The sequence below is a fragment of the Triplophysa dalaica genome, chromosome 18 (assembly GCF_015846415.1).
Source record: "Triplophysa dalaica isolate WHDGS20190420 chromosome 18, ASM1584641v1, whole genome shotgun sequence".
Taxonomy (NCBI): Eukaryota; Metazoa; Chordata; class Actinopteri; order Cypriniformes; family Nemacheilidae; genus Triplophysa; species Triplophysa dalaica.
The window spans coordinates 2,014,745-2,034,977 of record NC_079559.1 but is presented as its reverse complement, the minus strand read 5'-3'; the positions used below and the strand labels follow the sequence as shown (position 1 = coordinate 2,034,977).

The 20,233-nt window shown below is 38.0% G+C and overlaps 1 protein-coding gene across 2 annotated transcripts in view; it reads left to right on the top strand.

The window, feature by feature from the left end:
- Positions 1–20,233, top strand: part of LOC130440351 (leucine-rich repeat transmembrane neuronal protein 4) — an 86,190-nt gene that overhangs the window by 2,383 nt on the left and 63,574 nt on the right. The window contains exon 2 of one of the 2 annotated variants that reach the window (XM_056773425.1): positions 4,488–6,028. In XM_056773425.1, the coding sequence (XP_056629403.1) occupies positions 4,488–6,028 (1,541 nt within the window). Of the gene's footprint in view, positions 1–4,487; positions 6,079–20,233 lie in introns of both variants that reach the window. The other variant, XM_056773426.1, reaches the window with a different exon arrangement.

The following is a 20,233-nucleotide window of genomic DNA, read 5'->3' as shown; positions in this document are numbered from 1 at the left end:
ACTAACATTTACTAGAATGAATCTGTTGTGATACGTCACACCTGTCACACGGTTATGTTGATACTATTGTCCTGTGCTGTCATGCTTAAACAAAGCTGTTTAAAAAGCTCCACACCGTGAAGAACAAGTACTCACTGTCAGCTTCCCATTAAGTACCTTACTGTGATTTTAACACTACAGAGGGAATAAGACCCCGATCTAATTCTTCCAGACCCCTCCTCTCCTCTTTATCTACCTGTCTGGCGTTATGGTAGCAAATGAAAAGACATCTGGAGATATGAAGTGTCCTTTATTAAATGCCTAAGAGCTTTCCCGTAAAATAGAGTGGAGTGGCTGTCAAAACAGATAAATGTGGAGAGACGTGGACACTCCGTCAGACAATGAGAAATGGACACTGGAAGTTGCCGTATCTGTTCTCAGGTTTTGTAGCCTGAACTGTGAAGATGGATTCTCGAGTGTGATCCGTGCTGTCGGGGGAAATTAAAACGTGCGTAGTGAAAATATCATTAGGTTTTATAGGAAGGAGGTAGTCTATAGAAAAACTTTAGACGTGAAATCTTGTTGCGTTTGGGCTTCGGTCTGAATGTGATGGGATTGGGTCGGAGTAGTTCAATTCTCTGTCAGATTATTTTTGTGTCAGATTAGCGCTGCTGTTTTGGGATTATGTTTTCCCAGTTTACACAGAAACAAATCACAGATGGGATTATCTTTGAAAAGTTGGCCAACGTTGCAGCGATTTTCTCCAGGGCTCTGGTGGTGTTGTGTATAATTTATGCTTTTCGTTTATTGTGTGAAATGAAGAAAATCGCTTGAGGTCGTACATAATGAGAAGACAATGTTTCAATGTATCTACCCAGGGGATAATTGTGTTGCTCAGATATTGTTCTTTTATAATTTAGGAGACGTTGTGGAGTCCTCATATTATCCATATAATGCTAAATGGGAGATGTATGGGTTATATTTTGGGTTTCAGAAAAGATATCAACAATCTTTCTGCCAAAACATTAAATCTGGATTGAAGAGTTATAGTTTTTATTTCAGTTTTATTTCATTTTTTAATATTTTGAATTTGAAATTCATTTTTATTTTTTATGTTATTAAAAGTACGTACCAGTTGGCATAACTTTTTATATACATGTTATATGGTTATATAAGATTAATTATTTTTATTTTAGTTGTATTGTAATTTCTGTTTAATATTATCATGTAGGTGCTTTCAATTTATTTCAGTTTATTTTTGAGGGAACAATTAAAACTTTTCCTTTTAGTTAAGTTTTTCCAATAATTTTTTCTTCAATATTTTTTTGATTTAAATGAACAGAAACGTTTTGATTTTAGTAAACTAAAATAGCATTGAGTCACATAACACGATATGAACTCAACGTTCCCCTTCAATTCTTCTAAATCCAGATTACTGTATTTTGGCAAATTTGAGCACAATTTCAGACAATGTTGAGATCAGTTTTGAAACTCAAGAGAAGACATGTTGAATTATTAAGATGTATTTCTCAGAAGAAGAATAGCAAATGCAGGAAGATTCACCAGAAGTCTCTGATTGCTCATTTAACTTCAGTGCACCGCAGAACAATTAAGATTAAAAGGATCTCATTTTGATTTTTTTCCCCCATGGGAATCTATGTGTGATTGCTTCTACCAGAGGAAAGGTTTGGCAGAAACTGCGGGTCTGAGGTCAGGATGTGAACGTGTCTCATAGGGACAGTTTACCCAAAAATGAACATTATTTGATCATTTACTCACCCTTATATTTCAAATCTGTATGACTTTTTTTCTAAAGTACACAAAAGATATTTTGAAGATGTCCTTCAATTGACTTCCATCCCACTGTAACATTTCTCAAAATATCTTCTTTTGTGTTCCACCGCAGAAAAAGTCATATACAGTTGGTGAACGTGGCATGATGAATGCGTTTTTAAGATAAAGAGCTGGTTTACACGCACTGTTTGACTGCATCTCGACTGGTATCCTTTATCATGATGAAATGAAAGCGGCGAAAGGGCAACATGCGCTTATGCATTAATTCACGTATTCCAGAAAAAAAACAAATGAAACGGAAGCTTTCTGGCTTTGGTGGTTTGGTACGTAAAGTGTGAGGGTGACCATAGGCACTACAGTGTGAGAGTTCATTAAAACTTTCAAGATTTGCATGCAAGCCCTTTTGGTTTGTGCCGTTGCTTGTGCACCTTTGCGTGACTTGCTGTGATCTTGCCGAAGGTGTTGTGTGTCGCTGGTAATATGGCAGCGAGCAAATTGATTAACCCGCCCCTCTTTTTCTTATTAGGGAGCAATACTCCTCCCAAGTGATCTCCTGCACAGATCTAATGGCTGGAATTATTTACACTGCCCTGAATGAAGACCAAAAGATAATAAAACAAATATACAGCAGCAGAACAAATTAAGATACGATTTTAAAAGTTTTCAGTTTTCTATTTATAAGTATGTGTTTACGTACAATTATTATTTTTATTAAATTATGTGAAGTACTATATTTCTCCCAAATTTCAAATAATTATAATGATTATGTTTGCATTTATTTGCAGAAAATGAAAACTGGAGGAACAGGTCAAAATAACAGAAAAGATGCTCTGTATTTTTCAGACCTCAAAAACTGCAAAGAAAACAAGTTCATATTCACTTTTAGGCCATACAACAGTCATATTTCTACATGTATTTAGGACCATTTCAAACACGATTTGTTATATGATAACCTGCATTTTTATCACAGTTTTCATGTGTCTTGTCATGCTGTCAGTCTTTCACATGACATGCTTTCAAATTCAACAAGACATTTATTTGAAATTTGTGAGAAATATTGTTATGAGTGAAACAAACATGATTATTTTACCTAAACACATGAATGGTAAATTCAGAAAACGGAATCATTTTGAAGTCGTTTTTTCCCCCCCCAGAAATCCCACACCAGCACAGAGGAGCACTTTGTCTGTTTATACAATCTCAGTGTAAACTTAATATGTATGTATAAATCTCTCTATATGTAGTGACACACTCTCATATTGTGAATTTACAAGCAGTGGAAACCGGAACTCATAGGGACATTTTTACTCTTGACAAATAGGCCTTTAAAAGTACAGAACCATAAACCAGCTACACTAACACTCAACAGATCTTTAGAATCTTCGAGTCTGAGTCTAGGGACTGTGTTTGTTTCTCTTATTCGAAATGAACTCAAAGGCAATTTGCAAAGCTGAAGAGATTGTGCCACAGATAACAGGTTGCTCTGCTGGCCTACGCCGTGTCTCCAAGACTATTAGATTAGCCAGTTTCATTCAATTGACCTACACCAAATGTTTAGATTAGATCTAGAAGCCAGTAAACAGCAGTTGGGCCGGATGATTTAAACGCATTGCTGCTCAATGCTGCACTCAACATTGTAGATTTATATAATTACTTTTATATTTACTCAATAGTTGTAATGTGATTAAAGGTTCAGACGGTAAGCCTTTGTGGTGGCCACTCAAGAGATAAACCAATAATTTCCTGTTTTTGCTCCAAGGACAGCAGAGAGAAGCTTTTATCAACTTTGGCTCAGCCTTTAGCTTGCAAACTGTCCCAATTCGGCCCAACATGATAAAGCGCCCTCAGATATCAGAGACATTGAACCAGCAAACTTCAATTTCCATTGTCAGTCCTCCTCATTGGTTATGAAAGATTTGTATGTGATTTTATTTTTTAAAAGCATTGTTCTTATTTGACATTCAAGTTTGTTGGGCACTGCATCATCAGACCCGATTCAATTGGGTTTGTTGATGTTTTCTTTTTTTTGAAGAACGAACATTTGCATAAAGATACAGAGATGGCGTTCTCTCTTGTATATTGTGTTTGTCATCTTTTCTTCTGTAGTTTACCATGATACATGAATATTATTATACATTTTTTGAGATTTGGTATTTTCCTTATTTATTGTTGAGATTACACAATCTAACAGTTTTTCGGAGCCGTTCTGTTACAGCATCAACACTATTACTGGTAAAAACCTTGAAGGGGTGGTAAATACGTTTTTTAACAGCCTTATTTGAATGAAGTTGCTGTACGGTTTATTTTTTGCTTCAAGGTAAAGGTGTACACTTGCTTTCATTTTTAATTAAACAACATGAACTCATTACGCAAAGAAAACACTGACATTTCTAGGAATACCAAATACAGTTCTAGATAAACGATTCGCATAATAATCACATTATTGCAAAATGAAGCGGAGGAAAACAAAATTCTGACCTGAAGCAACACTAACCACCTACATATAAGATAAAGCAAAGTAAACATTTACTTCATTAAAAAATGAGGCATTTAGTAAACCCTGAAACCCTGAATTTACTTCTGTTCAGTTTTTGACATACAAATGCTTACAAACGTTACAAATTAAACTCAAAACGCCACGGGCGTTTTATTTTTCTTAAATTAAGTAAGTATGATGGGTTTTGACCAAATCTTTCTTGTGTTTTGTGATGCAGGATCCCTGGTGAGATCACGCTGGCTTATGATCCCCCTGCTTGTGCAGGCTTGGCTGTTGGCTTCCCAAGGCCGAGTCCGAGAGAAACCGTGTCCCAGAAGCTGCCGATGCGATGGCAAAATAGTGTACTGCGAGTCGAACGCCTTCCGTGACGTCCCAAAGAATGTATCGGTGGGATGCCAGGGCCTCTCTCTGCGTTACAACAGCTTGGTGAATCTTCGGGCTGGTCAGTTTGCTAGCCTCAGCCAGTTGGTTTGGCTGTACCTGGACCATAACTACATTAACGCCGTTGACAGGCAAGCGTTTCAGGGGGTACGAAGGCTGAAAGAATTAATCCTCAGCTCCAACAAGATCACGCATTTGGAAAACAGCTCGTTTCATTCCATTCCCAACCTGCGCAATCTGGACCTCTCATACAACAAATTGCAAGTCATGCAGCCTAATCAATTTCAAGGCTTACGCAAACTGTTGAGTCTCCACGTTAGATCCAATTCCCTCAAGACGATTCCCATGCGAGTATTTCAGGATTGTCGAAACCTAGAGTTTCTTGATTTGGGCTATAATCGACTGAGGAGTCTCACCCGTAACGCGTTTGCAGGACTCCTCAAACTAACTGAGTTACACTTGGAGCACAACCAATTCTCAAAGATCAATTTTTCTCATTTCCCACGGCTGAACAATCTCCGGGCTTTGTATCTGCAGTGGAATCGAATAAAGTCAATAACCCAAGGAATTACATGGACCTGGACTTCATTGCAAAAGCTGGATCTCTCCGGGAACGACCTGCAGGTGTTGGATCCCAGCATTTTCCAGTGTCTCCCCAATTTGCAGACTCTAAATCTGGACTCCAACAAGCTTAGTAATGTGACTCAAGAGGCCATAGGAGCTTGGATCTCTCTCACCACAATCAGTCTGGCGGGTAACGTTTGGGAATGCAGTCCCAGCTTGTGCCCCCTTGTGGCGTGGCTGAGAAACTTCAAAGGTAACAAAGAGACCACCATGATTTGTGCTGGACCAAAGGAGGTGCAGGGTGAGAAGGTTATCGAGGCTGTTGAAACCTATGGATTCTGTAAGACAACCCCCACTCCTCTCCTTCCAATGTCCTCCACTGTAAACTCTAAATCCAAAACCGGACGTCAACCCCAGCCTACCATGTTCAGGGTGAACGAGAAGGTAACACGCAACCGTCCCGTCGCTCCTTTCCCGACGGTCGGGTCCCCACCTGCTCCTGAACAAGACTTCGAGCATGTTTCCTTTCACAAGATAATAGCCGGTAGCGTTGCCCTCTTCTTGTCTGTGGCCATGATCTTGCTAGTCATCTACGTCTCCTGGAAGCGTTACCCCAGCAGCATGAAGCAACTGCAGCAGCATTCCATGGTGCGAAAACGCCGGAAAAAGGCACGAGAGACGGAGCGCACCCTCAGCTCCCCACTACAGGAATATTATGTGGACTACAAACCCAGAAACTCTGAGACCATGGACGTATTGGTCAATGGGACAGGACCCTGTACCTACACCATCTCCGGCTCCCGAGAATGTGAGGTATGATCCGTCGCCCTCCTAAAAACCATTACCACTGCGGGGAACAAGAGGTAAATGTCCAGTCGATGTGAGGCAAAAGTTGTGTTGTGCCCCCTTCCTTTCTGCCGCTGTAGCTGTTCTCCTTCAGTGGGTAGGAAACATAGGTCAGTGCATGACAACTTGAGTTAAAAAGCAAAGTCTTGTTTGTAAGTTGAAGTATTTAAGTCCAAAGCACATTTTTGAATATTTCTGAGTGGTGCTTCAGGAACACATCACCGATTGGCTGACAGAAAGCGTTTCAAACATTGCATCAAGTCTCTATGCATTGGTCTTTTCCTATCCCGTGTGTGTTTTTGCATTAGTGTCAGCACGCAATGCCCCGGGCACATGGATGCTGAGTCAAACGTATTGTGTTGCCGTGTTTTAAGAAGGGAAAGAGGCTGGATGAAAGGCTGTAATGAAATATAAGAGCTAATGTACTGGTGTGGATCCAAGATAAATATTTGACTCATTTTCGATTCAAGGTAGCAGTGACCGGATTATTGATGGGTCAGGGAGATTTTCCTTAATCACGCACTTTGTCAGACAAATCACCGTTTCAGGACGTAATTAAAGACACACATGGCTGATCCTTGGGCGTGATCTCGCAACATGGCTGCTCGTGATGCAAAAGGATCTGGTAAATGATGGGATGCTAGACAAACGTCTGTGCATGCCTGTGAAATCTGATGTGACGTAGGTTTAGACATGGTAGAGCTTGAGAAAATAAACAAAGCCTTTTGCCATGAACCTCATGGGAGTCAAAGAACACATACAATGCAAATGATTTTTCCACTCAAGCAGTAAAACAATTTTCTTAGCAGAAATTCATTCAGTGTGCCGTTTTAATTATTTTTAGCCTTTTACTAACGGTCATATTGAATACCGTCTCACTTTTGAAATCTGTCACATTTGTTTACATTGTTTGAAATGTAAGGAGCAACACTTGCGGGAGCGTCATAATTTCTTCTTGTTTTATTGATTCAGTGGATTGTAGGTAAATCCATATTGTAGGCAGTTATGTTTCCATTTAAATAATGAGCCGGCCCAAGGGGATGCGTTTGAAAGGATTCCACAGCTCTGAAATATGAAACAAGATGGTTTCCAGGCAGCTTTATGCAGGAAATAATGACGAAATGTCATGCGAAACAAGGTCAACTGGAATAATTGTTGGGGTAAATTAATGAAATGAACAAATAAATGTCATTTGCGAGTGTTTGACTGCGAGGCTTGGAGATTTATTTAAACATGTTATGGTGATTGTCTTAGCTTTCGCTGCGGTGATGGGGAATATTTCACATCAAAGCTTTGCCGCTCCGCTTGTGTGTGTTGTGCAGTGTTGATCCATTTGCTTTATGGTGTTTTTGTTGTTAACATCCATCATGTCCTTTGCCCCCTGTGTTGCCCCCTGGTGATGTGTTTTTCTGCTTTTATTTTTTCCTAAATGAAAACTCTAGAAATGAACTCTGCATTTCAACTTTGCATATTTATAACCCACAAGTAACCCTCATTGTTAATGTATAACACACAGTGAAATTGGGTGACATTTTTCCGCCTGAAAAGCGTGTGACCTCTTGTAAATCACTTGTTCTGTATTACCAGTTGCTTGGTTACCAGGAAGGAAAACAATATTTTATGCACAGAACTTTATCATCTATACAATACTGGAACACAAATTATGACTTTTTCTGTAATGTTATTTAGTGTACTGTAGCGAATGGTCTTTTAAACATTGACCTGTCATGCTGTTTGTTTGTATTACTTCAAACTTTAATTTATAATCTTTGATTAATTTAAATAATTTTTATCTTAGATTTTTTTGTATAGTTTATATATGTGTCTAGAACCATTGAAGACATCGAATGTACAAAAAAGAGTTACTACTCAACTACAAAATCTAACAGTGGCTGCATCACACTTGGGTCAGTTTGTCATTTATAACTTTATGTTAGTGTTTGATTAAAACAAGAATTATAGGCCTGTTGATGTTCATGCGATTATTTAAATCTGTTTAACACAGTTGTTGCGTTAATTTATTTTGGCAAAATAACAATTTCTAGTATGTTGTGTGTGAATTCTAAAGAGCAGTGGGGTGCCTGTGAAGTGTTGATTTAATTCATAAAATTATTCAAGATTTGTATTTAGTGTTCATTAAGGGACTTTTTGTTTTTGTCTTGCAGTTTTATATGAAGAGTTTATTTCCAAAAAGACATAACTAGCGGTAAATGGTCATTATTAATGTTATCGGTATCAGATCGGTAAAAAAATCATGTTTTTTTATTGTGCATTCCAAGTAATATCAATCAAACTGCAGATGGATTGTTTTGATAATCGGCCAATAATACCTAAAAACTACAGCTTACCAACCCAAAAAAAAACTAAATAAAAACATGATATCTTAATAAAAACAAGATTTTTTTTAAATCTCTTTTTGGAAATAAACAATTAATATATATATATACCGTATATATTATTTCATTAATCTAACTCTGTCAAATGCCTTTGCATGCACATAGATTTTCATTATAAGTGTTAACCCAATTCGATGTTTTTAATTTTTTTCTCCTTCAGAAAAAACGGAATGTGTTAACCAGAAAAGGGGAAGTCCACCCAAAAAATAAACATTCTGTCATCTTTTATTCACCCTCATGTTGTTCAAACCTGTATATGACTCTTTCTTCAGTGCAACATAAAAGAAGATATTGATATTTTCAATGTTATTAAATCCATACAATGGATGTCAATGAGGTTTAATGTTGCTTGGTTACCAACGTTCTTCGACATTTTTCTATGTTCTGCAGAAGAAAGCAAGTCATACAGGTATGGATTGACGTGTGAGGGTAAACAATGACACTATTTTCATTGTTGAACTATCACTTTAAGACAGGGCCTGTGAGCGCTGTTATGTCAGTGGTCTGCTTTAAAATAAGAAAGAATGAGATTTTGGGTCAGGTTCGGGTCACGCGGGTTAAGCTAGGCTTGTTAAAATGCAGTGCATCTGTTCCAAATTATTCCTAAATACTTGCTTACATCCATGTGTTGTAGAGAAGTACTAAAAAGTTTTTACTCCAAAGTCCCCTCTTTTATAAATCACACACTTGCTTTCCTTCACTAGCTTGTGAGTCCCTGACAGCTTTTTGTTGACAAGGCAGATCCGCAGGATGTCCAGGCAGTGGGCCATTACCGAACCCCCTTGATGTCGTGAGCAGACAGGCTCCCCGTATTTACAGCAGGAAAGACCTTGATTCTATCTCGGAAAATTGGAAGTGTCAAAGAGGGCGATCAGAGACATAAAGCTACTGCTGTCAGAAAGCAATTTTTATCGTACGTCGATAACCTGCGACCTCCTGTGAACGCTCGCGCATGGATTTCGGGAGAGAAGGGGGTTTACAATGAGACCGAGTGTGAAGTGTAACATTCTGCTGCTAATATTGTGTGTGTGTGTAAGAAGCTCCTCTAGACCCACTGCTTTAGAACAGATTGTTTTTGATTCTCTCTGCTAGCCATTTTCATCTAGCACTTGAGAGGTGGGAAGTCAGGGCGAGAGAGGGTAACAGGACAGGAAAATGACCCGAACTGGACTCAAACCCAGGTTTCCATGACATGTTTTGTAAGCACACCTGATAAACCACAGGTCAAGATGCAGAGAAACAGATGTTGTTCGTGTTTTGAACAATCGATACTTCTCCTGACTATATATACTGTATATATATTTCTTTTTTATAGCTCTTTTGTAATTTAATGTTTAATGTTGAACTTGTAATGTGTCTTTTTATAGTTGTTGTGTGGACAGTTTAAATGTCTTTTGAAGCCAATTTTCCTTGATGCCTACAAAGTGAGCTGCTTTCTATGTGAGTCAGTGCTGGACTTAGACAAAAAAGCAACCCTGGACTTTTTGCCTTGCTGCCTGTTGGTTCCGTCTGTGCGCGGTTGCGTTCCAGGTTGTCCAGCTCCATCGCGATTGCGTTCTGTCCACAATTACGATCTGGCCAGTCAACGACTGTTTTCTTGTTCCCAGGGGGTCCCCCTTTGTTCATTCGCGTTCCGGCCCGCTGGGAGAACCCCCGGTATTTCCGATTACCGATCCAGCCCTGATGTCAGTATACTTAAGGAGATTGTTATATGTTCATTCTAACCTGCACGACTTTCTTTCTACTCGAGAACACAAAAGAAGATATTTTAAAATGCAATGTTAACCAAAACACATTAAATCACTGAAAATAAAGGGTCAACTATACTGGTTAGAGGTGAGACGAGAGAAGTTTAATTTTGGGAGAACGAAACTTTCAGTTTCACATATAACCAGCAGCACACTCTTTCAAGATTATTTTAACATCAAAACGAAAGAAGAACACCATTGATCAAACCTAAAATGTAAAACCTGTCTTCATCGATGCATTTATACATCTGTACAGAGCACAGCTGTGAAAGATCGCTGATCATTGTGACTATGTTTGGCTTTTCTCCAGAATCGGAGATATTCTTTAAAGCCAGGGGTCTTTGGCATCATTGTTTCGGTGTATTAAAATGAACAACAGCCTCCCTAAACTACAAATGTTCCCTTTAGCAGAACAGAGCCCTCACAGAGCTCTCTGTTGGGTCAGCTTCTTTTGCTCAACACGGCGAAGGCTTCGTCCTTGAGCTCTGGCCCGCTTCCCGGTGTTTCTGGCCCAATCAGCAGTGCTTCACCTTTTCCACCGCAACAGTCTCAGCTCGCCCAGACCTACTTTATGAAGATGACATAGCAGTGTGCCTGTTTGTATTGATGTGATTTTGTGTGTCTTTAAGGACTGTCAGTATACAGGTAGCTTTCTGTCATCAGTCTGAATTCCTGAAGAAGTCTAGTAAGGTTTACATCAACGCCAGACGCACATGTACAGTGTTTAATCTGGGAATCCAATCTTATGGTGTTTATATAGTTTCAAAATGGTTTTTCTTTGCCTTTGGGATGTCATGATATCAGATTATTAATTTTCATGGCAAAAAATGCAATGATGGTATTATAACGGTATCATATATTGTTTTTTTCTTTTAAGAAAGAAATGATGCTAGAACTCAAATTAATCTTTAATATTTTTATTTACGCAGAGTTTTCTCTTTTGTTAGGCAAAACTTTATACGTGTGCTGAATTATTTATGAGATGATACCAGTGCTTTGTAGTATATAATAGCTAATAATGCTCCCTTCTAAGATGCCTTTAAATTCACGTCAAGTGTTGTGGAAAATGTTGATCTTCAAGCTCAAAAAAATTGCTCAGACAAGGAAGGTCCAGGTGTCAAAGTTTCAACTTTATTTGTACAAGTCAAACAAAGTGAGATGTTCCAAGTCCCCAAAACATCTGAAAACTTGGTGTTTTCCAGCCTCTACTTATAGTGAAACTTTTCAAAGGTGAACCAATCAGGTAATTACCCGTTATCAACTTTTAATTTTTAAAAAAATAAGTTGTGCCATCTGGCTTTTCAAAAATGAGCTGTGCTATAATTTATTTGGGTCTGGCCTTCACACCATCCCTGGATTTTGTATTACTGAAAATGATTAAAATAGTTCATAAAATCAAGAATCATGCATAAATGTATTGATTATATCATTCAAACAATCTTATCGTTCCAATACTCATCTCTAAGTTAATGTGATTTCTGATCTACTAACACGTCTTTGTTACAAACATTCCTATGAATACTTCTTTATAATCGGGGTAAATAAAAAGCCCCATAGTACACAGAATATGATCAGAATTATACACAATACAAGCAGATAAAAATATCAGTCCAACATGGCAGAAGATATGGTTTATTTCATTTCTGAAAAGTATTAACCATCAGTTGTGCTTGTCTGGAGAGGAGTTGCTGTCTATAAAGGCCATTCTAATTGGTGCCTTGTAGGTAACTTACTAGGCGACCTACTCTGTTTTTGTAACAGCTTAAAGGAAAATTCTGCAATTATTTACTCACCCTCTCTTCATTTCAAACCTTTATGACTTTCTTTCTTCCGCAAAACTCGAAAGAAGATATTTTCAAGAAAGTCGGTAACTGAACAGCACTGGCCCCAATCACTTCTATTGTGAATGGGTGCCAGTTGACAGCATTCTTCAAAATATCTTCTCTTGAATTCTTCGTAAGTATCTTCTCCTTTGAACCTACCTGAGTGGGTGCACTCAATTGACATCTGGACTGCAGTTGTAAATGAATGTGTCAGCTATAAGTGCTCATTAAAAAAGGGGGATAAATAAAAGAGAGTAGTTCAGTAGAAAGGTTATGTGGAAGCGTCTAAACAGATCTCTTACTTTTTTTAAGCTTACATGCTGAAAATAAGCCGCAAGGTTACAAAATGCAATCTTGAGGCAATTGGGTTGTTAGTGTCTTGGCAAATGAGACATGCTAGTGAAGGATGCTACGTCTTTCTTTTTGGATTGGAGAAACAAATTGCAATGGAATCAACTTGTAGTCATTGACCTTGATTATAATACAGTTCCGCCTGTATTAATGCATCTGGATATGTCTTCGCCAATGTCATTTATCAAGTTGTTTTCTATGAAGCTGCAACCATCATAGTGATGCTTTAATACCTTAACCCTTTAACTTCTGTAACGTGACACAGTTTGAGTGAAGCTGGCACATGATAATGTAGGTGTGACTTGGATTTAACCATCTAGAATGCTATTTTTCTCAGCTAAATCAGCCGTACGGTTAAATCAGCAGAAAACAAAATTGGATTTGCAGGTGGAAAAAGATCTTTTTGTCTTTTTGAACAGCATGCAGCACTGATGAATTGTTTGGAATAGGAGTAAAAGACATTTATGAAGGAGGCAAATGGAGCCAATTTTTATCTCACGTTGTCTCTAACCTCTACTATAAGACGCCATTAGAATCTCAGGTATTCTTTCTTCTGTAAAGGAAACGGTGCGTTTTATAGAATTGGCATGTCAGGTCAGATAAAATAAAAGTCATCCTGATGGGTGTTTAAAGCCTTGTGGCTCTCGGGCAAAGTCAGACCTCTAGTGAATTAATGAATTGATAATGAAATTCAATTATACAGATCCATTGAGGCAGGCGTCCGGAACAAAAGGTATCATTCCAATGGCTGTCGTAAGTCTTGACCTCGGACGACTGCGACGATCCAGATACTGTCAAAAAGGCCGTTGAATCAGGATGAAAGTGCTTGTGATATTGATTCTAGGTTAGTCGATATGAGATTTGATAATCCATTCACTTCTGCTGCAATAGGATCGGTTATACTTCAGTAAACTCTACAGATGGTCCTAATGAAATGAAACCTTTCTGATTTATTTTTGGTACAAAAGTGATTCATACAATTTTTGCATCGCATCGAATTATTAGAGCCTGCAGTGAATGGAACAGTGTGGCTAAGAAAATAATTATGAATGATGTGAGAATTTTAAAGCAAATGAAATGGATTCTTTTCAGTGGAAAATAGTAATTTTTTTCTTTAATGCAAGGAAATTCAGATATTTTAGTATCTTCAACTCCCAATTTCAGGACCATCTTTTGTGGTTAGGACTTTCGGTGTACTGTAAATGATTTGATTGCTCTCTTTTGTTAAAGGGAACAAATGTTGATTTGGTATACTTGGAAATGTTCAACATTAAGAAAAAATGTATGTTCAATATTGAAAATGAAAAATGAATCAACAGCTGATGGATTATGATATGACATTGTGAGAAATCCTATTGCAGATCTGAAGACTTAAATGTTTCTTCCACCAAAAATGAAAGGAAGAAAATGAATACATCTTGTGTTTCCAGGTTGTTTTTGCACATTTACTTTCATCTGAAGACCTGAAGTCCTGATAGAGACTGTTTCCTATTTTGTTTCTGTCTCATTCTCATCTCTCCTGTGGTAGTCCTGGTTTTGGCAGTGTTTTTGGAGTGTGATAAACTGTGTGAGACACACACACACACACATTGTTGAAGTCAGAAGCCGGGTTTCCATCCTAACATGATGCGAATCATTTAAAAAGTTTGAAATAACAGGAGGGAAGACCAATGCGAAAATCCTGGAGCGGATCACGGTGGATGATCTGGAAACCAGAAAGACACAAGCTGTGTCCGAATTCGCTCCCATTCTCATATATAGTGAACAACTCGCTCCCTCCATACGTTCACTCTACTTTTTCGGAGGCAGCGTCTGTGCACGAAGGCAGCCCAGAGAAACAGATAGGCAGCGTAACAGAAGTCTATTTGAGTTATAAACAGAGAGTTGATTTGTAAGATATTACACATTTAAAAACTAAAATACTAATTTCTTGCTAGAAAGGAAATCAGAAGTTGTTTTGAAGTGAAAATTAAACTTACAATTATACAAAACTATACTTCAACGGGCGTTTCGGCCGCCATTTTGTTTTTTAGAGCTTGAGCCTTCTCGACCAATCATGTTTCTCGCATGTTGTTATGGAAATGAGAGCGTTTGTTTTCTCAGGAAAGTTTAACTTTTTTCAACCTTGAAAGACTCTCTGAGCTGCAGAAAAAGACGCTGGCATTTAAAAAAGCAGTTTACACAGTTTACTAAATATGTTTAAAATGTAAAACTCACTCTAGCAGATTTAAAAAAGAAGTCAAGTCTGAACACGGCCCAAGTTGTGTTTGATCTTAAATATATTAAATAATTTTATTAAACGTTATAAATAAACGTTATGGTAAATAAATGTGACCAATAGAGTGAAAATAAGCTTTTTTTACATTATATTACGTCACGAAATCCAGACATGTCAGAATTTATTCCACAAATGAGTTTCCATCTCCCATTATTCGCATTAACTGTTTTTCGGAAAAAAAGATAAAGTACCTCAAATAAGCGTTAATTGTTTTTTCAAATTAACGTTTTTCTTAGGCGAAACTTCAAAATGCACATAAAAGCAGGGTGATGGAAACCCGGCTAGTATTTCTTTTGTTCTGTTGTATCTCAATGTAAAATCTTAATTTGTCCGGGCACGTGGCTCGGGTCCTGTTACTGGCTCCAGACCTGCAGCTGCATGCGTTACATTTTCATGCAAAACAGTAAAGTATATGTAGGTTAGGGAAAACCCTTTTTTGAACAAACAGTCTCATTGCAATCTCAATATAACATAGAAGATGTCACCTGAACCACATTATTCCTTTTGGTAAGGGAAGTTGCATTCTCTATAGAGCTTCATATGTAAACAATTCAGTCCCAGGACAGAGAGAATAACGGATCTAGTGTCGGGCAAGATTCAATCTCCCGGCAGAATCTGATCCCCCTTAGAACCCCAAAAGTGATTATGTTGATAGATTTTATAAGAACCCTGTTTGTTGCCTGATTAGAGATCATTTTATTAAGAGTAAACACAACGACACAGAAATGACAAGAGTTTCACTTTTATAACTAGAACTGGCTCATCCTTGGACCCTTTTTTATCTGTGTTACATCCAGTTCTCTGTCAAGGTCTATTAGGTTGATTGACAGAACTGTGATTTCATATTAATTTCAGGCCCAAACCCCAGTCGATCCAGTTTTGACCAAAGCCAGTCGGCTGGAACCGATCTTGCTCTACTAACAGCATCAAACGTCTTGACATACATTCTAACGTCTTCTCTGCCAGTACGACGACTCTTGATTTGAATCCATCAGATTGTTTTGAAAGGAAATATCAATGTGCTCGAAAGGCAATAACGTGACGCATTATTTATTCATGCAGCGATGCTCCTATTGACTAATCTTACTTTTTTTTCTCATTTTGCATTCGCCATTCAAAACAGCACGATCATATCGTGAACCATCGAGCGCACTTCAAGCGCACAAAGCAGCACAAATGTGATAAAGATGTTTCGCTGCAATATTCTCAATAATTTTTGCGGGGAAGCATCATCAAACACGCAAGTGCCGAAAACTCTGTCGTGGGCTTTTATTGGGGATGTAGGACTGAGCAAAAGACCCCAATCATGTTTCCCTGGGCTAGAATAACTAATAGCTCGCACATCTCTCTCACCTCTGTGATCCTCCGGCCTTGCGCCTCCTTGAGGGCCGTTAAAACCTAATAGGATTTTTTTGATCCTTTACGCTAGAAGCAATTCTCATTGGTTTCTCAGCATGTGAGGCGTCCGCTTTTTTGTCCCTGAAATGAGACTATTAAAGTTTTAACGTGGCTTTATGCATGCCCGACTGCCAGATGGAGACTGCTTTCCTGTCCTCGGTCCCCGATGCGTCCACCTCTCGCGCTTCTGCAGCCGACTCCTCCGCGCTCCCCGGGAAAACCCGTCGCACTGTTTCAGACGGTGTCGAATGTCAACGAGCGATGAGTCACTTTGCACCGGAGCGCATTTAATGATGCGACCCGGAGCGGCGCAGCTCAGACTCGCTGCTTCCGTCTTTCATTTCTGTCTTGCACTTTTTGGGTCAATCTCACACGTCTCTGTTTTGGCGTTTGCCATCTTTTTTCCCCATTAGCGTCTCTCTCGTGAAGTGGCGGAGAGTGATTCTTAAATGTACATTGAATTATTCAAGTGTTTCAAGTTTTTGAGCTGTCTTTTTTTATGTTGAATTTATGTATTTTAATCAGACTCGGCACAGATGGAGTTGAACGGCGGTACGGCTGTTTGAGAGCTTAAGACAGAACGGAGCAGATCTGAATTGAAGAACTAGTTTGAGAAAATGTCTTGCATCCGTTTTACTCCAGTATATAAAGATATTCAATTATTTCGCAAATATATGAACCGTAAGATGCACCTTTCATGACAAATACACCCTTTCATTTCTCATTACTGTAGTACACTGCAAAACTTTTGCATCATGTTTGCCAGTAACTTACTGTAGATTTAATTACTTTCCCATTATTTTCAATTTGAGTTACTTTACTTCAACCAAAATTAAAACACTCTGACTTTTGATATGAGCAAGAGGCAAGAAGAGTCCAGTCTCATTACTGGCATTAGCACAGCAGTACTGCAAAAATGACATTCTTCCTAAGCATTTTGTCTTGTTTTCTATTAAAAATATTTAAAACGTCTTAAATTTCGAAAAGTGACCGAAGATATTTAGTCTTAAACAAAATTGTAAGTTACTGGCAAACCTGGTGCAAAACTACAGAAAAGTTTTACAGTGACTGAAAACGAGAGATAATCTATGATTTAAAGTTTAATATTTACTTGTCGTCTTTTTATGTTAAACAAATCATAAGTCATGTAAATTACAGTAATGTGACTTAAATAATTTGAATTTTTGGGGAAGATCTGTTTAATAATTACGATACATTTATATAGCAAGAAAAGTGACCTAAGATATTTAGTCTTGAACAAAATTGTAAATGAAATCACAGTAAGTTACTGGCAAACCAGCGGCAAAACTACAGCAAAGTTTAACAGTGAATGAAAACAAGAGATCACCTTTGATTTAAAGTTTACTATTTACTTGTCGTCTTTTTGTATTTATCAAATTATATTTATATATGTGTGATTCAACCTTAAGCAATGTTGAGTGTGACTTTTGATTTGGCCTTCTCGTTTTAACAGAAAAGAGATATAAAGTCCTGTTTTTGTTCTGCATTGATTAGAATGATATTTTGCTGTGTGAAGGATTAAAAACTCAGGGTCTGTAAACAGGTAAAGTTTGATTCGCTGTCTAATTTTACGGAGAACGCTAAGGAACTATTGATGAAAGACCCAAATTTAACGTTTTTTCAAAGACAATAAAATTATTCTCCTCTCCCTTTTCGCTGCTTTTAATTAGATCCGTCCAAAGCACAAAGCAGAAATCTGACGGCTGTCTGACGTTGGCTCCGAGCCTCGAGCACTAAGGAGTAATTACCTGGCTTACTTTGTTCAAACCTCTGTTCTCCGGAGCGCTCCGCCAGCGTTTTGCATCCCATAAACGCTTCACTTGTTTTTAAGTGCTGCCAAGCATTCTGACAAAACAATTCGACGTCTGCCCCACTTCATCTTGAGCTCTCCAGAGGTGAGCCAGTCGCCGTAGATACTTCACACGCTCTCGACGTGCCGCTTCTTGGCGTGGAGCATGAGTTCACCGGAAACCACGAGGGCCTGAAAGTGGCTGCGAGAGGCGAACCTCTTCATTACAGTGTGTTTTTGGCCGCCGTCATTTAAACTCCACGCTACAATTGAGAGCCAACTGTGCTGGCTTGCTCTGAGAACACAAGCGCAACAGACATGTGCCGGAAACTCTTGAGTTCAGCCGGTAAATGTGAGAGACGTCTCTCCTGTCACATCTTCATTATGTGTTAATGATGTCATCTCCTGAAACATTTTATCTAGAGGTGAAGGATTAACTAAAATGCATGTTTGTTTATTAAGTCTTTGTATTAAAGCTGCAGTTCTTAAATTTGCCTCAATATCGCCATCTCTGTTTAAAAATTAAATTGCAGCATGCTCATCTTTAAATGTTTTGAAGTCAAATACTGTGACATTTCCCACAAAATCCAAATGGACCTCTCACATTATTAATCGTTATTTTAAGTAATAATAATTACAACCTCACGTTTGTAAATCAGTTTTTTTTTTTTATTAAAAAAAACTAACTATGTATATCAGACTAGACACATTTCTTTCTGTAAACTATTAAAAAAATTGTTACTAAATTGTAGATCTCCTAGTTATGAAAATATTTATATTTGTACATATAATACATATCATTTTATTTTAGAAATAAAGTTATTGTTTTACCAGGTGTACTGGGCTATGACCCACATTTGTACAATTCAGATGTCTCCCGAAAGTTTCATACCACATACAACCGTAACTCTTTCTTTTTCTGCATACTACATATTTTTGCAGTATACTGCAGTGTAAACTAGTATTCCATTCCGAGACAGAAAAGTGAAACAAACTGCAGTGAAAACACTTTTCTCCAGTGCTTTAAAGGCCAGACTCGTTCCCTCTGTTTCCAAATACAGCCTAGGAAAATGAAGTCCATTATTTCTCATCACTTTACTCAGTCTGGGCTTCTTAAAACCCACACGCACACAGAAAGCCAAGTAGTCCGGTCTATCACTTAAATTGTTTCAAACCACAAATTGGATTTACACCGCAGGCATCTTTTTTTAATGCTTTTGTTTCAGCATTTGGAGGAGGTTCAAAGTTTGGTGACGGGTCATCTTTAAGGGACGTTGTCTGGCTCGTTTCTCTGTAAACCGACTCCTCTTGGCAGCTGGTGTTACGTCGGTGCCAGCACAGACAATGGCGTCCAGATCGAGTGCTACCGGGGAGATAGCAGGAGCTCGATCTGTTACTGTGGTAACCGCGGCCAGGGCATGTATTTAAGAGCGAGCATGTCAGTTCATGAGAAGGACATGTCAACAGAGATAAAGGTCTTCACAGAATTGGATACATTGCCTGGTAACTTGTACAATATATACAATTTTGTAGAAAGCGAGTGATGATAAACCGTTTAGAATTTCAGACACCTGTAGGGAAACATTTTATATGCTTTTTATGCATTCTGTATTTAAAGATTCTTTAGGAGAACCCTCTGGATCATTTTGATAAAAATAAATGATTTTAAAAAAACTTGCTAGGTTTAAAACTAACTGCTTTGTAGTTGTTTGAAGTGAAGTTGTTAAGGATGCTGGAATTTCCAGATATTACTATACATTAAAAAAGATTTACAGTTTTTGTGAGAGTTGTAACCCAGTCTGTGGGTTACAAAAAAAAGTGATTTTTCATAATCGTTCTACATAACGTAAAGAACATTGAGAACATTGTTTGGACGTTTTGTAGTATCCAAGTATTACATTTCCCAGATTTGATATTTTTCAGAAAATACTGCTGCAATGTTTTTGCGGTATGCAGTAAACAGACGACATTGAACATATTACTCCTTCCATACTGCAGTTGTGTTACCGTCTCACATTGTCCGTTTTATTTTTATGAAAACTGTGGACTGTAAAATCCATCATGTGAGTCACATGACCCTGGGCCATTGTGGGGTATTATTCACATTGTTTTCTGAGCTTTCTCTTCTTTGTGTTTGATAAGAATCTGCACGATGTTCAGTACCTAAAGAATGCACAACAATCGCAAAACAGTGACATACAAGTTTTAAACTGGACTATTTGTGCAATATTAGTTAGTATTAACACATGAAAAATGTAAAAACTATAACTTTTTCTAGATACTTTAGTGTTTTATGTGAATTTTACTACAGTGAATGCTAGACTGCATTATTTACTACAGTTTATCAATTCACAATAGTAACAGTTTT